Source organism: Ranitomeya imitator, chromosome 3, assembly GCF_032444005.1.
Source record: "Ranitomeya imitator isolate aRanImi1 chromosome 3, aRanImi1.pri, whole genome shotgun sequence".
In the NCBI taxonomy this organism is placed as follows: domain Eukaryota; kingdom Metazoa; phylum Chordata; class Amphibia; order Anura; family Dendrobatidae; genus Ranitomeya; species Ranitomeya imitator.
Window position 1 is genome coordinate 151798083 of NC_091284.1, and position 19211 is coordinate 151817293.

General features: G+C 41.8%; 1 protein-coding gene across 1 annotated transcript in view; it reads right to left on the bottom strand.

The window, feature by feature from the left end:
• The window catches only part of LOC138671966 (arylsulfatase H-like), a 137089-nt gene that overhangs the window by 79889 nt on the left and 37989 nt on the right, over positions 1-19211 (bottom strand). Inside the window, exons 5-7 of the mRNA XM_069760070.1 lie at positions 15060-15185; positions 11650-12073; positions 11047-11183 (exon numbers count right to left, since the gene is read on the bottom strand). Coding sequence (XP_069616171.1) covers positions 11047-11183; positions 11650-12073; positions 15060-15185 — 687 coding nt within the window. The remainder of the gene's footprint in view (positions 1-11046; positions 11184-11649; positions 12074-15059; positions 15186-19211) is intronic.

Below are 19211 nucleotides of genomic sequence, written 5' to 3' on the forward strand. Positions count from 1 at the left end.
GGTGGGATTAGGTTAGGTTTGTGTTTAGGGTTATGGTTTGGGTTGGGATTAGGGTTAGGGGTGTGTTGGGATTAGGGTTAGGGTTGGGATTAGGGCTAGGGTTGGGATTAGGGTTAGGATTAGGGTTAGGGTTGGGATTAGGGTTAGGTTTGTGGCTAGGATTATGGTTAGGGTTGGGATTCGGGTTAGGGTTGGGATTCGGGTTAGGATTGGGATTATGGTTAGGGGTGGTTGGGGTTAGGTTTGTGATTAGGATTACGGTTAGGGTTGGGATGGAGTTAGAATTGGGGGGTATCCACTGTTTAGGTACATCAGGGGGTCTCCAAACATGACATGGTGCCACTATTGATTCCAGCCAATTTTGCGTTCAAAAAGTCAAATGATGCTCCCTCCCTTCTGAGCTCTGCCGTGCACCCAAACAGTGGTTTACCCCCATATATGGGGCATCAGCGTACTCAGGACAAATTGGACAACTACTTTTTGAGTCGAATTTCTCTTGTTTCCCTTGAGAAAATAAAAAAATTGCTGGCTAAAAAATTATTTATGTGGAAAAAATGATTTTTTTATTTTCACTCTGTTATAAACTTCTGTGAAACTCTTGGGAGTTCAAAGTTCACACAACACATCTAGATAAGTTGCTTGGGGGGGTCTAGTTTCCAAAATGGGGTCAGTTCTTGGTGTTTCTACTGTTAAGGCACATCAGGGGCTCTGCAAACGCAATATGACGCCCACAGACATTCTAACAATGTCTGTATTCCAAAACAGCGCTCCTTCCCTTCCGAGCTCTGCCATGCACCCAAATAGTGGTCACCCCCACATATGGGGTATCAGCGTACTCAGGACAAATTGCACAACAACTTTGGTGGTCCAATTTCTCTTACTACCTTTGTGAAAGTAAAAATTTGGGGGTGAAATATAATTTTTGTGGAAAAAATATGATTTTTTATTTTCATGGCTCTTCGTATTAAACTTCTGTGAATCACTGTGCTCACCACACATCTGGATAAGCTCCTTGGTGGGGTCTAGTTTCCAAAATGGGGTCACGTGTGAGGAGTTTCTACTGTTTAGGTACATCAGGGGCTCTGCAAACGCAACATGACACCCGTAGGCCATTCCATCAAAGTCTGCATTTTAAAACGTCAATACTTCCTTCTGAGCACCGATGTGTGCCCAAACAGTGGTCTCCCCCACATATAGGGGATCGGCGTACTCAGGACAAACTGGACAACAGCTTCTAGGGTCCAATTTTTCCTGCTACCCTTGTGAGATTAAAAAATACAGGCTAAAAATAATTTTGGAGGAAAAAAATAGATTTTTTACTTTCACGGCTCTGCGTTATAAACTTCTGTGAAGCGCTTCGGGGTTCAAAGTGCTCACCACACATCTAGATAAGTTCCTTAGGTAGTCTAGTTTCCAAAATGGTGTCACCTGTGAGGGGTTTCTACTGTTTAGGCTCAACAGGGGCTCTCCAAACGCGACATGGCGTCCAATCTCAATTCCAGCCAAGTCTGCATTGAAAAAGTCAAATGGCACTCCTTCTATTCCAAGCTCTGCCGTGCGCCCAAACAGTGGTTTATGCCCACATTTGGGGTATCAGCGTATTCAGGAGAAATAGTACAACAAATTTTGTGGTTCATTTTCTCTTTTTACACTTGTGAAAATAAAAAAAATTTGGTTCTGAAGTAAAATGTTTGTAAAATCTTAATTTTTTCCTTCCACGTTGCTTCAGTTCCCGTGAAGCACGTAAAGGGTTAATAAGCTTCTTGAATGTGGTTTTGAGCACCTTTAGGGTGTAGTTTTTAGAATGGTGTCACTTTTGGTATTTTCTGTCATTTACTCCCTTCAAAGTGACTTTAAATGTGAGATGGTCCCTAAAAAAATGGTATTGTAATTTTGTTGTAAAAATGAGAAATTGCTGGTCAACTTTTAATCCTTATAATTTCCTAACAAAAAAAATGTTTACAAAATTGTGCTGATGTAAAATAGACATATGGGAAATGTTTTTTATTAACTATTTTGTGCAACATATCTCTCTGATTTAAGGGCATAGAAATTCAAAGTTTGAAAATTGCAAAATTTAAATTTTTTGTCATATTTCCATTTTTAAAATATATAAACGCAAGTAATATCGAAGAAATTTTGCCACTAACACGAAGTACAATATGTAGCAATAAAACATTCTCAGAATCTGTGGGATCCATTAAAACGTTCCAGAGTTATAACCTCATAAAGTGACAGTGGCCAGAATTGTAAAATCTGGCCAAGTCATTAATCACCATTTTAAGTTTTCTGTTAATTAGATCTCTGTACATAAGGCTTTCCTAATTGTCTGTGTTTCCTGGGCTCCCCTGCCTGCCTCCAGTCTGTAAATGAAGGATTACTGCTTAATCAGTGACCTGCCTCCTGTGTTTGAATTACCACACAGGTGTAGTCATTGCTGTATGAGAAACGTAGCGCCCCAGGGTCCTGGTCGTCACAGTGGCATTGCTTTCATCATGGGGAGAGTGATGTCATGCTTGGAGGCAAGGAAGGATAACTTTCACCAGGTAAACACAAACATGCAACATGTTCACACTCCAGGTCACAAGGGGGAGCTTTTGATCCTATTCCTAGGTGACTCCCCTATATATATTGTGGTTTGGAGGAAAAGTTATTGAGTTCCTGTCAGAGAGACAGAGGAAAAGGAAGCAGCGGAGCCGTGCAGCCACGAGAAAGTGCTGCAGCTCCTGGACAGAGATAACACCGAAAGCAGAACAGATTGTTGTGAGCATGTAGGAGAGAGAAGCACAGTCGAGGACACCAGGGGGAGGACAGCAGTGAACAGACTGTCTACCTGGCAAAGCACAGATAACCGGTAGCCGGAACACCGAGGTTGTAAGGGACTGTAAGACTTACAACAGAGACTGGCAGGACAGCCGAACTGCAAGTTACCTGTCCGCCTCAATACCCAGGAGGCACAGTGATACATAGAGCATGGGGCATGATAGAGTCCCTGTAAAAAGGCTCGAATCACCTGTCATACAGGTTTTATGTCCCATCCTATATGGGGGACAGAGAGAAGAACTGTGAGGACCTAATCAGAAGCCATAGGCACTAAGGGACTACATTACCACCATGCTAGAAGGAAGGCTTTAATCTCCACCTGGAAAAAGGGACTCCCACCTTGCCTCCAAGCTGGCTGAACCCTGCCTGTCATACAATCTGGTGCCCTGGACTGCGGTTGCCTGAAGTCTTCAGTAAACAAGGTAATGAGACTGCAAACCTGTGTACTCACTCCTTACTGCACCATTCACCATCATGTTCAATCTACACACGGGGAGCCCTGGGAATATACTTCACCTGTAGGAAGTTATACCATCTAGCTGCCATAACATCACCCCAGAGGACCCCTTAAAGCAGCGCTGGTCCCCACTGACCGAATACCACAGGTGGCGTCATGAACATGAACTGTAATCAATATCCCTTTTACATGGGCGCCCAGGGCTACGGACCGGGTCGCCACCGTGACATCCCCCTGTAAACACCGGACCCGATACCGGGTACCCCACGGCCCTGGCGGGCGTCTCAGAAACCTACTCAGATTGAGTTTCTGGCTCATCTACAAAAAAATAGCAAATCAATAAGAAAAATATGAATGACACTGAGAAAAAACGCTCTTAGTACTCACTGTTAAAGGATGAATAAACTCTGAATCATGGACACCTTCCAGAAACCTTCACCTTGCTGGAGGTGCTTGCTGTGAAAAAAATGCATGAAAAGTCCAAAGAAACAAGAAAAACAGCAGCAGCACTCCAAATATTGGTGAAAAAACAACCTTAGTCCTTTATTGCATAATAAAAATCTTGGGCAAGGTATTGCGGGTAAACAAGTGCAGATTATGCAGGCAAATGAAACAGGACGACGGACGTTTCGCGCAATAAGCGCTTCCACGGGTCCAGATACAGAGAATGGTAAGTCAGTTCTTTTAAACACACATGTGATCACATTTGCATACAATTAAAAATCATGAAAAACACATGCGGCAATGTCAGCATAACATACAGTTGTGGCCAAAAGTATTGACACCCCTGCAATTGTGTCAGATAATACTTAGTTTCTTCCTGAAAATGATTGCAATCACAAATTCTTTAGTATTATTATCTTCATTTAATTTTTCTTAAATTAAAAAACACAAAAGAGAATGAAGCAAAAAGCAAAACATTGATAATTTCACACAAAACTCCAAAAATGGGCCAGACAAAAGTATTGGCACCCTCATCCTAATACTTGGTTGCACAACCTTTAGCTAAAATAACTGCGACCAACCGCTTCCAGTAACCATCAATGAGTTTCTTACAATGCTCTGCTGGAATTTTAGACCATTCTTCTTTGGCAAACTGCTCCAGGTCCCTGATATTTGAAGGGTGCCTTCTCCAAACTGCCATTTTTAGATCTCTCCACAGGTGTTCTATGGGATTCAGGTCTGTACTCATTGCTCGTCACCTTAGAAGTCTCCTGTGCTTTCTCTCAAACCATTTTCTAGTGCTTTTTGAAGTGTGTTTTGGGTCATTGTCCTGCTGGCAGACCCATGACCTCTGAGGGAGACCCAGCTTTCTCACACTGGGCCCTACATTATGCTGCAAAATTTGTTGGTAGTCTTCAGACTTCATAATGCCATGCACATGTTCAAGCAGTCCAGTGCCAGAGGCAGCAAAGCAACCCCAAAACATCAGGGAACCTCCGCCATGTTTGACTGTAGGGACCGTGTTCTTTTATTTGAATGCCTCTTTTTTCTCCTGTAAACTCTATGTTGATGCCTTTGCCCAAAAGCTCTACTTTTGTCCCATCTGACCAGAGAACATTCTTCCAAAACGTTTTAGGCTTTTTCAGGTAAGTTTTGGCAAACTCCAGCCTGGCTTTTTTATGTCTCGGGGTAAGAAGTGGGATCTTCCTGGGTCTCCTACCATACAGTCCCTTTTCATTCAGACGCCGACGGATAGTACGGGTTGACACTGTTGTATTCTCGGACTGCAGGGCAGCATGAACTTGTTTGGATGTTAGTCGAGGTTCTTTATCTAAAATCCGCACAATCTTGCGTTGAAATCTCTTGTCAATTTTTCTTTTTGGGCTTTAAACTTCTTGATGACACTGCGCACGGCAAACACAGGAACATTCAGGTCTTTGGAGATGGACTTGTTGCCTTGAGATTGCTCATGCTTCCTCACAATTTGGATTCTCAAGTCCTCAGACAGTTCTTTGGTCTTCTTTCTTTTCTCCATGCTCAATGTGGTACACACAAGGACACAGGACAGAGGTTGAGTCAACTTTAATCCATGTCAACTGGCTGCAAGTGTGATTTAGTTATTGCCAACACCTGTTAGGTGCCACAGGTAAGTTACAGGTGCTGTTAATTACACAAATTAGAGAAGCATCACATGATTTTTCTAACAGTGTTAATATTTTTGTCCACCCCTTTTTTATGTTTGGTGTAGAATTACATCCAGTTTGGCTTTAGGACAATTCTTTTTGTGTTTTTTCATTTAAGACAAATTAAATGAAGATAATAATAACAAAGAATTTGTGTTTGCAATCATTTTCAGGAAGAAATTGAGTATTATCTGACAGAATTGCAGAGGTGTCAATACTTTTGGCCAGAACTGTACAAGACTCTTAAGTCTTACATTGATTGCAATAGGGTACCTCGAGGACTGAGAATTTTTAAACAACCTTCCCAATTTCAAGATGATTTGGTTTTTAAAAATGAGTGGGAGGCTATCCATCTTGAATGCTCTCAGAAGTTCCTGAAATTAGAGACTGCCAAAAATGAACGAGAGTACGCTGTGGTATGCGGCCAGTTGGAAAAGCTAAACTTGAACTTTCTTCACGTCATAATGAAAATCAAATTAAAAATTTTCAAAAGAAGTTGGACAGAAAATTGATAGTAACACAAATTGAAACAAAACAGAAGAAAAAAGAAAAATTCATGAGGGATAAACAGGACTTTGATACTGGACGAGTTTTTACATGGAAACAACAAGCCACCAAAAAACTGACATTTATTAATAAAAACCGTAATCAAAGGTTTTTTTTTTAGAAAGAAACCGATTAATGATGGGTGGCTTACAGATTCGGACTCTAGTGCAGCTAAGGATTGTGTAGAATCGGATGTTTCCACTCCTGGTGTATCAACAGTCCCTTTAGGCATTCCAAGACAAGACGAGGGGGCAGGCATTTCAAATCCAGGAAAGAAGCGCAAACGGGTCTCATGGAGACAATAAGTGACTCTGGTGATACAACTATTATAAATTTGTCACGTAAAATCTTGACTTCAGACCATGTTTCTTTACTTTCAAAAGGCTTGAACTATTGCATTCCTGCGGCATTCGATTTAACTGAGTTTAAAATTGATTTGTTCAAAAGTGTCAGAAAATGACATTTGTATAAAACATTTATTGATAAAAATGCAAGTCCCACTCATGTGGAGACAAGAAATCTGATTTCCATTGGAACGTTGGGCTTTATGGCATATCCTCCTGATGATATTCCTCATAACGATGATGTGCAATTACTTCTCGATATTTCTAGCCCAAATGAATGTTTGTTACAATCACAGGACACTAATATTTCTGGTCTTCCCTTCACAGGTGGTGTGAGAGATCAAGTTTCGTTCCCCCAACCACACCAGGTAATGTCATAGATTTGTTCCAAGAGCTAGTAGTTAAAGACATTGAGGCTCTAATTTATCAGACTCTGCCAAAAAATCTTACTTTACAACAACAAAAAGCGCTGAGAGATGCAATTATGGGACGATGTTGTTTTCCGCAGTGCAGATAAAGGCAGTAATATAGTTGTATTAGAAAAGGATTATTATATACAAGAGGCATTGTCCCAATTGAATCAAACAGACACATATATACGCCTCACTAGTAATCCTATTTCTAAATACAAAACTTCTCTAATGTCATTCCTGCGCAAAAATGGTGAAAATGGTGTGTTGACGCAAAAGGAAGGTGAGAAACTGTTTCCTTCATTTCCTTGTATTCCACATTGGTATACAATTCCAAAAATTCACAAGTCAGTTTCACACCCTCCCGGACGACCGATTGTGTCAGGTCTGAATTCTGTTACAGAACCTCTCTCCCAATATCTGGATTGGTGTTTAAAACCGCTGCTGTCCCAAATTCCCTCTTTTGTGCGTGATTCTGGTGACTTTCTCAGGATTTTACAGTCAATTGAATGGCAACCTAATTTTTCTTTAACTTCTATAGATATAGAGAGTCTATACACCAGAATCCTGCACAATCTTGGTATGGCAGTGGTAGAGAGAATTTTACGCAATTCAAATAAATCATCCACATTTGTTTCTTTTATATTAGAGGGGCTTGATTTTGTATTAACTCACAACGCATTCAAATTTCTGGATCAGTGGTACCTACAAGAGGTCGGTACCGCAATGGGTACACCCGTAGCATGCGTTTTCGCCAATTTATTCTTGGCAGCCTTTGTGGAGAAGTTTATTACTGGTATAAAGAATCCCTTCTTGAAGCATATAGAATGCTATTTACGTTATGTGGACGATATATTTGTTATCTGGGATAGTGATATTTCTGAATTCTGTTTTTCTTGTTTCTTTGGACTACAAAAAAATAGCATCATCACTGCCATGGGTGGCACATGCGCAGTTATCTCTAGAAGACACCATTGAGCCAAGAACTCAATATGTGCATGCGCCGCCCAAGGCATCGACCGATTAAGTTTGAAATTTCAAACACAGGTAATAGGTCACTAAAAGAAAGCAGGACTTTTCTCCTCTCCATAATCCTAAATCTCTTATTTTCAACAAGAGACTTATAGGTACATATGACGACCAACAGCCAGAAGTAATGAAAATACTAAGAAAATACTGGGAAATCTTAAAAACTGATCCCGATCTGGCCAAATCGATCTCCCCATATCCATCAGTGACATATAGAAGAGGGAGATCAATAAAAGATCAAGTCGTCTGTAGTCACTACACTCCCCCAAAGAAAGAAGGGACATGGCTGGATCAAAGATCGGTAGGGACTTTTAGATGTGGACACTGTAATTTCTGCAAATACATCACACCTTAAAATTCATTTCAGAGCTCGGTCACCAAAAGAATTTATAAAAACAAATGCTTTGCAAACTGTAAGACCGAGGGGGTGATCTACTTGTGTACCTGCTTCTGCCCCAAAGACTATGTGGGTAAAACCAAGAGACAATTACGTGTCAGAATAGGGGAACATCTGGGAGATATCAGGAATAAGAGAGACACCCCAATAGCAGGACATGTAAACTCTCAACATCTGGGTGACCTAGACAGCATAAAATTTAGAGCTATTGAGGTGGTTAACCCACCTATTAGACAAGACAACTGGGACAGAAAAATTCTGCAAAGAGAAAGCAGATGGAAACTTTGGCTGGAGAGTTTGAGTCCAGCTGGCTTAAATGAGCAAATAAGCTTCGTAAGCTTCATATGAGTATGTTTGGTGTTTTGGAAGGAAAATTTTCTGATAAGAGAACCCCATTAAGCCAGATGAACCTACTATTGGGTGATGAACACCAATATTTAATTGAGCAGTATAACAATGGAAGCACTTCTAATAGCATGTAACTATATGGGAGGGGTCACAGATAACCCCATTATTGTTTTTTGGATCCGATATGCATAACCTATCTTTTGGACTGTGCATAATTTAATAAAAGATAATAAGCGTTTGTTTCAATTATCTTAGTGGAATGCAATTTGCGTGCCAAAGACCGGATGTCAGCTTCACAGGAAATTAGGCTGACATGCATATGCGTTCCACGGACCGGAAGTATATCCGAATACTGGAAGTACTATCCAATGCAGCAAACAGGAGACTTGAAGGACGGCGAGGGTCTTATGTTTGCCTCTAACTAAGGTATTTACGGCCCCGCAGATATAAATAAGTGGGTTGCGCAGTCCACCCCACCCATTTTTTTTTGTCTCCCCACTGTGTCGTACTCCTTTCTTTGGTCCCCTGACGAGCCCCAATATGAGGAAGGGGCGAAACGCGTAAAGACATGGGACTACTACTGCAATGAAGCAAAGCTAAGTGATCCATTGGGATCTCGCTGTTTTACTGCAAAATGGTGTTATTCTTCTGTTTTTGTCTAATCAGATGTCATGCCTAAACTTCTGGTCTATATGTGGGTTATTTATTCACAATAGATCTATTAGCTATATGACCTGTATACTTCCAAATATACTATGTTTCAATTTTAAGAGTGTTAAGGTCGGTTGATATATGTGACCTATGAGGCGGTTATTCAATAAATGTTAGTATGGACAGTCTCTTTTTTTGCTGCCTAAATTGAGGTGTTATATAGACACCATTGGTATTACCTAAAATCTACTATACTATTTCTAAAAAAGACCAAGGGAGATCTATATATAGAGTGTTATTGACATCTTAGGCAAGCTATAGTTTATTGAACACAGCAGGTGCCATAGACATTTTGTGTGGTATACATGTTGAACTACATAATTATTCTCCTAGACCAGGGGCTTGTAGGGATATAAGGGACAGCCGACGTGGAGCGGGGGTGCCATATCGAATTTAGGGTGTCAACCTCCGCTGTCAGGAAGGCTACCAGACTATTAGGGTTCTGGTAGGGACTGGATAGGAATAATATACCGTATTTTCCGGCGTATAAGACGACTGGGCGTATAAGACGACCCCCCAACTTTTCCAGTTAAAATATAAAATCTTCTTAAAAGTCGGGGGTGGTCTTATACGCTGTATGTTGTCTTATAGGGCCGGTGACTAATGTGCCTTTTTGGGGGGGGAGTGGTCCCGATGACGGAGGGGGTGTCTCACGGGGAAGTGTGAGTGGAGTATGCCCCATTACCTCACATTGTAGCTGCAGCCAGCGTCAGCATGGGGTGCTGGGGAGCGGCGGCAGCTGCTCCTCTTTGTGCCGCGTGGGTGCTGTGGGGCGGCGGCTCCTCTTCCTGCAGCGTCGGGGCTCTAAGCTGTGGGGCGGCAGCGGCAGCGTATCTTCATAGAGAGTCAGTCGGGGCTCCTCCGGCATCTCCTGAAAGCCCGGAGGCGCCGGCAGCTCCATTGCTGCGATGCAGTGGCCTCCGGGAAAATGGCCGCTGGGGGCGGCGCATGCTCAGATTCAGATCTCGTCTCCCGAGATCTCGGGCAAGATCTCCCGTTGGAGATCAAGGGTCACATGCTCAGGTACTGCAGCACATTCCATTGGTCCCCCAGGAAGGTCCTGACAGGGCAAAACTTCGGTAGCAGCTTCCTGTGCTGCAACTATATAAACTGCGCATGACCGCACGGCCATGCGCTAGTATTGTCTTGATAATATGTGTGTGTGTGTTGTGAGTGAAAGTCGCTCTTTAAAATACCCTCCCTATTGGATGACTGTTCGCGGAAGGTGTATGTTTGCTATCTAGTGCCCGACTTATCCAACAGCACGTTACACACATAACAGCGTCTAGTTGCTGTGACCGCCTGTACGGCGCCGTGCGCTTCCTCTGCGCTTTCCTTACCCAAGCCTGGGTGGTTAGTGGCGTCCGTCAGTGCGGCACTGCATGCACTCTCGTGCCTTTATATACTATTTTAATAGTTTCCTTACACACCCAGTTGCGGTGTTGTGCCAGCAAGTGGTCTAATCGGACTTCAATCCTGTGTTGGGGTTGTGTTCGCTGACTTCTTGCTCGCGCTCTATGTGCGGTACCGTGGTCCTGTGACTCAACAGGATCGCTTCCTTCACGCAGGGTGAAGTTTACCCGTGCGTGTATACTTATAGTACCGCCATATAGTCCGTCTTACTAGCAGCCTAGTTTCATATCATCTATACTTGGTGCGTTCCGCCAGTCCTTAACAAACATTTGAAGAAAAAATATGTTCATTCATAAAAAACCCCAAAAATAAACGAACAAAAAAAAAACCCTAATGGATTGTGATCTAGTATGACATCTGGTCTACATAACACAGAACGTATCCTTTCATTAAGCCTGAAAGTAAAATAATATACGAAATGTACAGTATACCTAGAACTTACCAACCATCCAGTCCATTTCCTCTATGTTGTCTCCATACAAGTCGTGTTGGCTTCTCCCTCTGAACTCCTTGGTGGTATAATAAGGAGTGTGGATATGAAGAAAAGATACAAAAAGAAGAAATGGCCTGTCTTTGTTCCTGAAAAATAATAGCAGCCAATGATTGGTTATATGGTAGGTAAAAAAAACATATGGCTACCAATTTATATTGATACAGTGATACCCATGACGGGGTTTTCCCCCACTATTTCAGTTTCTGTCATTGGGTGATAGCACTGTAGCTTTGTATATTCCTTGTGATTTGTGGTGTTGTACGAGATGTTTAAAGATGAGAGCTCTCTTCAAACTGGCATAGGACATGGGAGCTAGTAATAAAGTATTAAAATTGAATGCTGTCAGCGACTTCTACAAATGTTCACGGTTCAAAATAGTGAAAAAGAAGAAAAAAGCAAAGCAAAAATACTTAAATCTAATCCCGCCCGTAAAAAAAAGAAATAAATATATCTTTTCACTAGGCAAAGAGAGTAGTTAATAGAAAATAAAGATTATATCATGTTCTACTAGTTTTAATTGTTAACCATTATAAAGTGCAAAGTATGTTTTACCTGTTAATGAATGCCTTGGCCTCCTGTACTATTTTCCCAGCATTTTTTTCTAGGTTCATCGGTTGTTCAACCACTTCAAAATTTCTCATAACTATACAGTTCCAATATTGTAGGAATGCATAGGCTATATACCAATACATAAAGCACAATGTGCCAGACAGGGCACAGATCAGAATAATTTTCCAGGGAATGTTGATTAATTTCCATTTCTTGCAGGCTATTACTGTAAGCACTGTGATAATGAATACCTGTGCCTGCAACCATAACGTTTTTTTATATTCTTTATGAATTTCACTTGGCCTTGAGACTTCGCAGTCATTAAGAGCTGATAAAGGATTACCATAAAAATAATCAAAGCCATGGTTTAATGGATGGTGGCAAAAATCATCCCTAGAGTTACAGTTTACACCAAGATGCCATTTACCTGTATGAAAAAAAGAAAGAAAAAATAATTGTACATTGAATTTTAATCCACAAACCAAACCATACCACATATTACCGCCACATAGTGACCGAATACCACATACAAGGAATAAATACTGCAATAACATGACCAGACCGCATACATTGGGGAAAATAAGTATGTGATACCTTGCTGATTTTCTAAGTTTGCCCACTGACAAAGACATGAACAGTCTATAATTTTAAGGGTAGGTTAATTTTAACATTGAGCGATAGAAAATCAAAATTAAAATCCAGAAAATCACATTGTATAAATTCTATGAATGTATTTGAATTTTGCAGTGAGAAATAAGTATTTGATCCCCTACCAACCATTAAGAGTTCTGGCTCTTACAGACCAGTTAGATTCTCCTAACCAACTCATAACCTCCATTAAAGACTGCTGTTTTACATAGTCACCTTTATAAAAGACTCCTGTCCACAGATTCAATTAATCAGTCAGACTCTAACCTCTACAATATGGGCAATACCAAAGAGCTTTATAAGGATGTCAGGGACAAGAACATAGACCTGCACAAAGCTGTAATGGGCTACAAAATCATAAGTAAGATGCTGGGTGAGAAGGAGACAACTGTTGGTGCAATAGTAAGAAAATGGAAGAAATACAAAATGACTGTCAATCGACATCAATCTGGGGCACCATGCAAAATCTCGTGGGGTATCCTTGATCATGAGGAAGGTGAGAGATCAGCCTAAAACTACATGGGGGAACTTGTTAATGATCTCAAGGCAGCTGGGACCACTATCACCAAAAAAATCATTGGTAACACATTACGCCGTAAACATTTAAAATCCTACAGCGCCCGCAAGGTCCCCCTGCTCAAGAAGGCACATGTGCAGACCAGTGTGAAGTTTGCCAATGAACACTTGGATGATTCTGTGAGTGATTGGGAGAAGGTGCTGTGGTCAGACGAGACAAAAATTGAGGTCTTTGGCATTAATTCAACTCCCCATGTTGGAGGAAGAGAAATGCCTATGACCCAAAGAACACTTTCCCGACTGTCAAGCATGGAGTTGGAAACATTATGTTTTGGGGGTGTTTCTTTAATAAGGGCACAGGACTACTTCACCACATCAATGAGAGAATGGATAGAGCCATATGCTGTAAAATCCTGAGTGCAAACCTCCATCACTCCGCCAGGACATTAAAAATGGGTCTTGGCTGGATCTTAAAGCAAGACAATGACCCAAAACATACAGACAACAACAAAGGAGTGGCTCAAAAAGAAGCACATTAAGGTCATGGAGTGACCTAGCCAGTTTCCAGACCTTAATCCCATAGAAAACTTCTGGACGGAGTTGAAGCTCCGAGTCACCAAGCGACAGCCTCAAAATCTTAATGATTTAGAGATGATCTGCAAAGAGGAGTGGACCAAAATTCCTCTGACGGGCTCAAACCTCATTATCAACTACAAAAATGTCTGACTGCTGTGCTTGCTAACAAGGGTTTTGCCACCTAGTATTACCGTATTTTTCGCTTTATAAGACGCACCTGATTATAAGACGCACCCCCAAATTTGGTGAAGAGAAAGAGAAAAAAATAATATTTCATGTTACATGGGGGTCTGTCTTATAATGCTAGTGTCCGTCTTACAAATCATATGTCCCTCATCCTGGTATCTATATAACCCCCATCCTTGTGCTGGCACATGCCCCCCTGTGCTGCTGTCAGGCACATACCCCCTGGGTCACTATATGCCCCCTTGTGCTGGCAGACACATGCCCCCGGTCACAATATACCCCCCAATGCTGGCAGGGACATGCCCCCCTGTGCTGCTAGCAGGTACATGGCCTCCTGTGCTGCTGGCAGACCCATGCCCCCCTGTGCTGCTGGCAGACACATGCCCCCCTGTGCTGCTGGCAGACACATGCCCCCCTGTGCTGCTGGCAGACACATGCCCCCCACCCCTGTGTAGCGGCAGACACATGCTTTCCCCCATGCTGCTAGCAGGCACATGATAAAATAACAAACACTTAACTCACCTTCCGATGATGGCTCTGTGCTCACAGCTCCTCGGTTGTGCTTCCTGTTTCCCAGGCATCAGATCATGTGGCCTGGGCAAAAAATGATGGAGTGAGGAGTGTGAGCAGGGAGCCATCATCAGAAGGTGAGTTAAGTGTTTGTTATTTTATCATGTGCCTGCCAGCAGCAAATGGGGGGCATGTGTCTGCCAGCAGCACAGGGGGGCATATAAGAGTGATGGGGGGCCATATTCATGATGGGAGGGGGGGAGATGCAGGCACATGTAATATTGGCTGCTCCCCTGTGAATCAACTTCAGCACGAAGGTGATGGACAGCAGGTGCAGTGAATATTACATGAGGCTAATGAGCGGAAGCACAGGACCTCCTGCTGTCTCTGCAGCCAGTCCACTCCAGCCCCCTGACACCACTTCAGAGCCGCCCCCCTCCTCTACAGCACAGCACATCACACAGATTCGGATTATAAGACGCACCCCAACTTTCCCCCAAAATTTTGGGGAACAAAAGTGCGTCTTATAATCCGAAAAATACGGTAAGTCTTGTTTGCAACAGGGATCAAATACTTATTTCTGACAGAAAAATGCAAATAAATGTCTAAAATTTATACAATGTGATTTTCTGGATTTTATTTTTGATATTCTAGCTCTCAATGTTAAAATTAACTTACACGTAAAATTATAGACTGTTCATGTCTTTGTCAGTGGGCACATCAAATACTTATTTCTCCAACTGTATGTAACATTAAATGGATGTGTTTATGAAATTATGAACAGGATTAAAATGGAACTGTGGTCACTTTATTCTACTTGGAAAATTGGAAATTAACCGAAAAAATCACATCAGGACAAATTGACCAGTGTTGCCTCAATGAATTAGTGAGTCCATAACATACAATCCCTTTAACGATATCAACTCTTTTATATGTAGATGCATTCTTTAGAAATACCCTATAAAGTTAATGCTCACCAATGATTCCTGTAGAATAACCTTGCTCCTTTAGGAGTTTGGCAAATGTTGTTTCATTTGTGGGAAGTCCTCCTGAAGCGGCATTCCATGTTAGCACCCTATAACCACTTTCATGGCTGGTCATTCCTAAATAGATTAATAATTTAGCATTGTCATTCAGTGCTATGGGTCTTAGGTTCGAAATATGCTGTAAAATTACCAAAATGTAACTGTTAAAAAAAAAAAGCCTATGACTGATTTATACTAACCCTATCCCCCCAGCCTACTTTCACCGTACTGACCAGGACATTGTTTGCAATTCCGACCAGTGTTACCTTAAGAGGTTATAACTCTGGAATGCTTCAACATATCCCAGTGATTCAGAGAGTTTTTTCTAGACATATTGTAAATCATGCTAGTGGTAAACTTTTGTTTACACAATTTGTAATTATTTATTTATGAAAATATGGAAAATTTGATGCAAAATATGAGATTTTAGCAATTTTCAAAACTTTTAATTTTTGTGTCCTTAAACCAGATAAGTATACTACACAAAATAGTTAGCAAATAGCATTTACCACATGTACACTTTACATCTGCATCATTTTTGAACCATAATTTTTGTTTTTGTTTTTGTGTTAATAAGTTAGAAGGGTTGAAATCTTATCAGCAATTTCTATTTTTGTCAACAAAATTTACAAAATCAATTTCTTTTTAGAGGTCACATCAAATTTGAAGTGACATTGAGGGGTCTTTGTCACAGGAAATACCCCCCAAAAGACACCATTTTAAACACTACACCACTCAAAGTGCTAAATAAACCACATTCTAGAAGTTTATTAACGCTTTAGGGGCTTCACTGGAATTAAAGCGATATGGAAGGTTAACATAAACATTTTACTTTTTCTCACAAAAATATTGCTTTAGCCTCAAATGTTGAATTTTCACAAGCATAACAGGATAAAATGGATCCTAAAATTTGTTTTGCAGCTTCACACCTCTTCAGGAAAGCATACAGCCTGCACTGACCCCGCTGCCTCCTCATCACTACCGGAGATACTGCCTCACCAACACCGGAGCTCCTGCAACCCTCAACCTACTGTCTCCTTCCCCATAATCCTGTAGAATGTAAGCCCGCAAGGGCAGGGTCCTCGCCCCTCTATATCAGTCTGTCATTGTTAGTTTGTTTACTATAAGTGATATCTGCAATTTGTATGTAACCCCTTCTCATATACAGCACCATGGAATCAATGGTGCTATATAAATAAATAATAATAATAATAATAATAATAATACCCTATATGTGAAGGAAAACTATTGTTTGGATGCCATGTCGCATTTGCAGAGCCCCTGATGTACCTAAAATATAGAAACAACCAACATGTGACACCATTTTGGAAACTACAGCCCTGAAGGAACTTATCTGGAGTAGAGGTGAGCATCTTGAACCTGCAGTGGCTTCTCAGAGATTTATAACAGTGATCCATGAAAATTAAAAATCTAATTTTTCCCACAATAATGTAGCTTTAGCCACAAAGTTTTCCTTTTCACAAGTGTAACAAGAGAAAATGGACCCTCAAATCTGTTGTGTGATTTTTCCTGAGCATGAAAATACACTTTGTGTGGTGGAAAACTATTGTTTGGGCACATGGCAGCCCTCGTTTCATTTTGGAACTTATAACTCTTGAGGAATTGATCTAGGAGTGTAGAGAGCATTTTTAACCATCAAATAATTCACAGAATTGTATGATATTGGGCTAAGTGAATGGAAAATTAACATTTTTCCACTAAAATGTTGCTTTAGTTTTCTATCGTCAAAAGTGATAATAGGAGACAATGAACCATACAATTTGTTACACAATTTCACTTCAGTATGCCAATACCCCATATGTGGTTAAAAACTACTTTTGAGGCACATTGCAAAGCTCAGAAGGGAAGGATTCCCATATTATAGTTCAAATTTTGCTGGAATGATTTGATGGTGCCATGCCACATTAACAGAGCCCCTCAGGTGCCAAAACATAAAAATCCCTCCATCAGAGACCCCATTTTACAAACTACACATCTCAATGAATTAATCGAGCGTTTACAGTGAGCATGTTGACACCACAGGCGCCTCACAGAATTTTATACCATTGGACAGTGAAGAAAGAATAAATTGCATTTTTTAACACTAAAATGTTGTTTTAGCCCCATGGTTATAATTTTTTGTAAGGATTATTAAGAAAAAATGTACTGTGTAGTTTGTTGTGCAATTTCTCCTGAGTATGTCAATACCCTAAATGCAATTTAGAACTACTTTTCATTCACAGTGGAAAGCTCAGAAGGGAAGGAGCGCCATATTATAGAGCAGATTTTTCTGCTATGGTTTGCTGGTGCCATAACCCACTGGAAAAGCCCCTGAGGTGCCACAACTGCAGAACCTCCCTCATAAGTGACCCGATATTACAAACTACATATCTCAACGAATTCATTCAAGGGTGCAGTGATCAGATTGACATAAGGGGTGTGTCAAAAGCATCATTGGACATTGAAGAAAAAAGTGCTACATTTTTATCACAAAAATATGTTTTAGCCCTGTGTGGCACCCCTGAGGGTCCAGTCACCACAGAGGCACTGCACCTCAGCCAGAGGTGTGGTACCCCACTCTTGGGTAAGGAGGGGGCACAACCTGGTACCCACACACTAGCATCCAACACCACACCACTCCAGGCCAGGGGATCTGGGTGGACCCTATTTAGGGAGGGCCCCATCTCAGGCTAGAGGGGGAACTAGGTAGAGGGTGTGGGTGGAGGAAGTAGATAAGGGTAGGAGACCTGGAGGTAGAGTGACAGTTGGGAGTTAAATGTTGTCATGGAAACGGGAGTGAGGCGGATTGAGTCTGAGGAGTGTGAGGGAGAAGTGAGGAGTAACCGAGAGGAGCTAGAGAGAGAAAGGGTCCTAGGGGCCAAGGAAGTGAAGAATACACCCATGGCGCCCGATTCCTTGCCGACCGTAATCAGGTGGAGGGACCAGGTCACAGTGGGGGCAGAACCCAGACTAGTCGAGAGACTGTAGGACTGTAGCTAGCAAACCTGAGGCTGTAGTATCTATGTACAACAGCCAAAATGATACACAATAGCTAAAAAGTCAACCACATAGGGTGTTGTGAATTCTGCTCTTGGGCTCCCTCCGGTGGTTATGAGTGGTAGTGCTGCTGTCTTTGGATCGCAGCATTTATCAGGTGTGTCCACTTATTGCAATTTGGACTGGGCTATTTAGTCTTGCTTGATCCTTTAGTCAGTGCCAGTTGTCCATTGTTTTTGGAGGATTCACTTCCATACCTGGTCTCTCCTGTTTTGCTGTTCATTTCAACAAAGATAAGTTCTGACTTTGTTTTTGCTGTCCACATGCTGTGGGCCTTATAGTTCAGTGCATTTTCATGTTTTGCCTTGTCCAGCTTTGTCTGTGTAAGGATCTTTTGCAGCCAAGCTGTATCTCTGGAGATGCAGATATACCCTCCATGTCTTTAGTCAGATGTGGAGATTTGTATTTTCTGTGGTGGATATTTTCTAGTGTTTTAATACTGACCGCATAGTACTCTGTCCTATTCTTTCTTTTTAGCTAGAAAGGCCTCCTTTGCTAAATCCTGATTTCAGTCTGCGTATATCATTTCCCTCTCCTCTCACAGTCAATATTTGTGGGGGGCTGTCTATCCTTTGGGGATTTTCTCTGAGGCAAGATAGTTTTCCCGCTTCTATCTTCAGGGGGAAGTTAGTCCTTAGGCTGTGACGAGGTGTCTAGGGAGTGTTAGGTACATCCCACGGCTACTTCTAGTTGCAGTGATAAGTTCAGGGTTTGCGATCAGTACAGGTACCACCTTCTCCAGAGTACATCTCATGCTGCTCCTAGGCCACCAGATCATAACAATAGGGTCAAGGGGACCACGACGTCATCGTCCGACAGAACCTGAGGCTGCTGGCTTGGGACACTGAGTGAAGGCATGAGCCAGTGCACAGAGATGACCTGGGAAGGTACACAAGAAAGGCGTCCCGGAAAACTGCACCCAAACTACCTGAGAGCTGGCTGGACCACCGTTCCGGAGGACACAGCACCCGGCTGGTGATTGTAACCTAAAGACTCATAGAAAAAGTCAACCACCAGCACTCGGATATAGGATGCACGCTCCAGAGT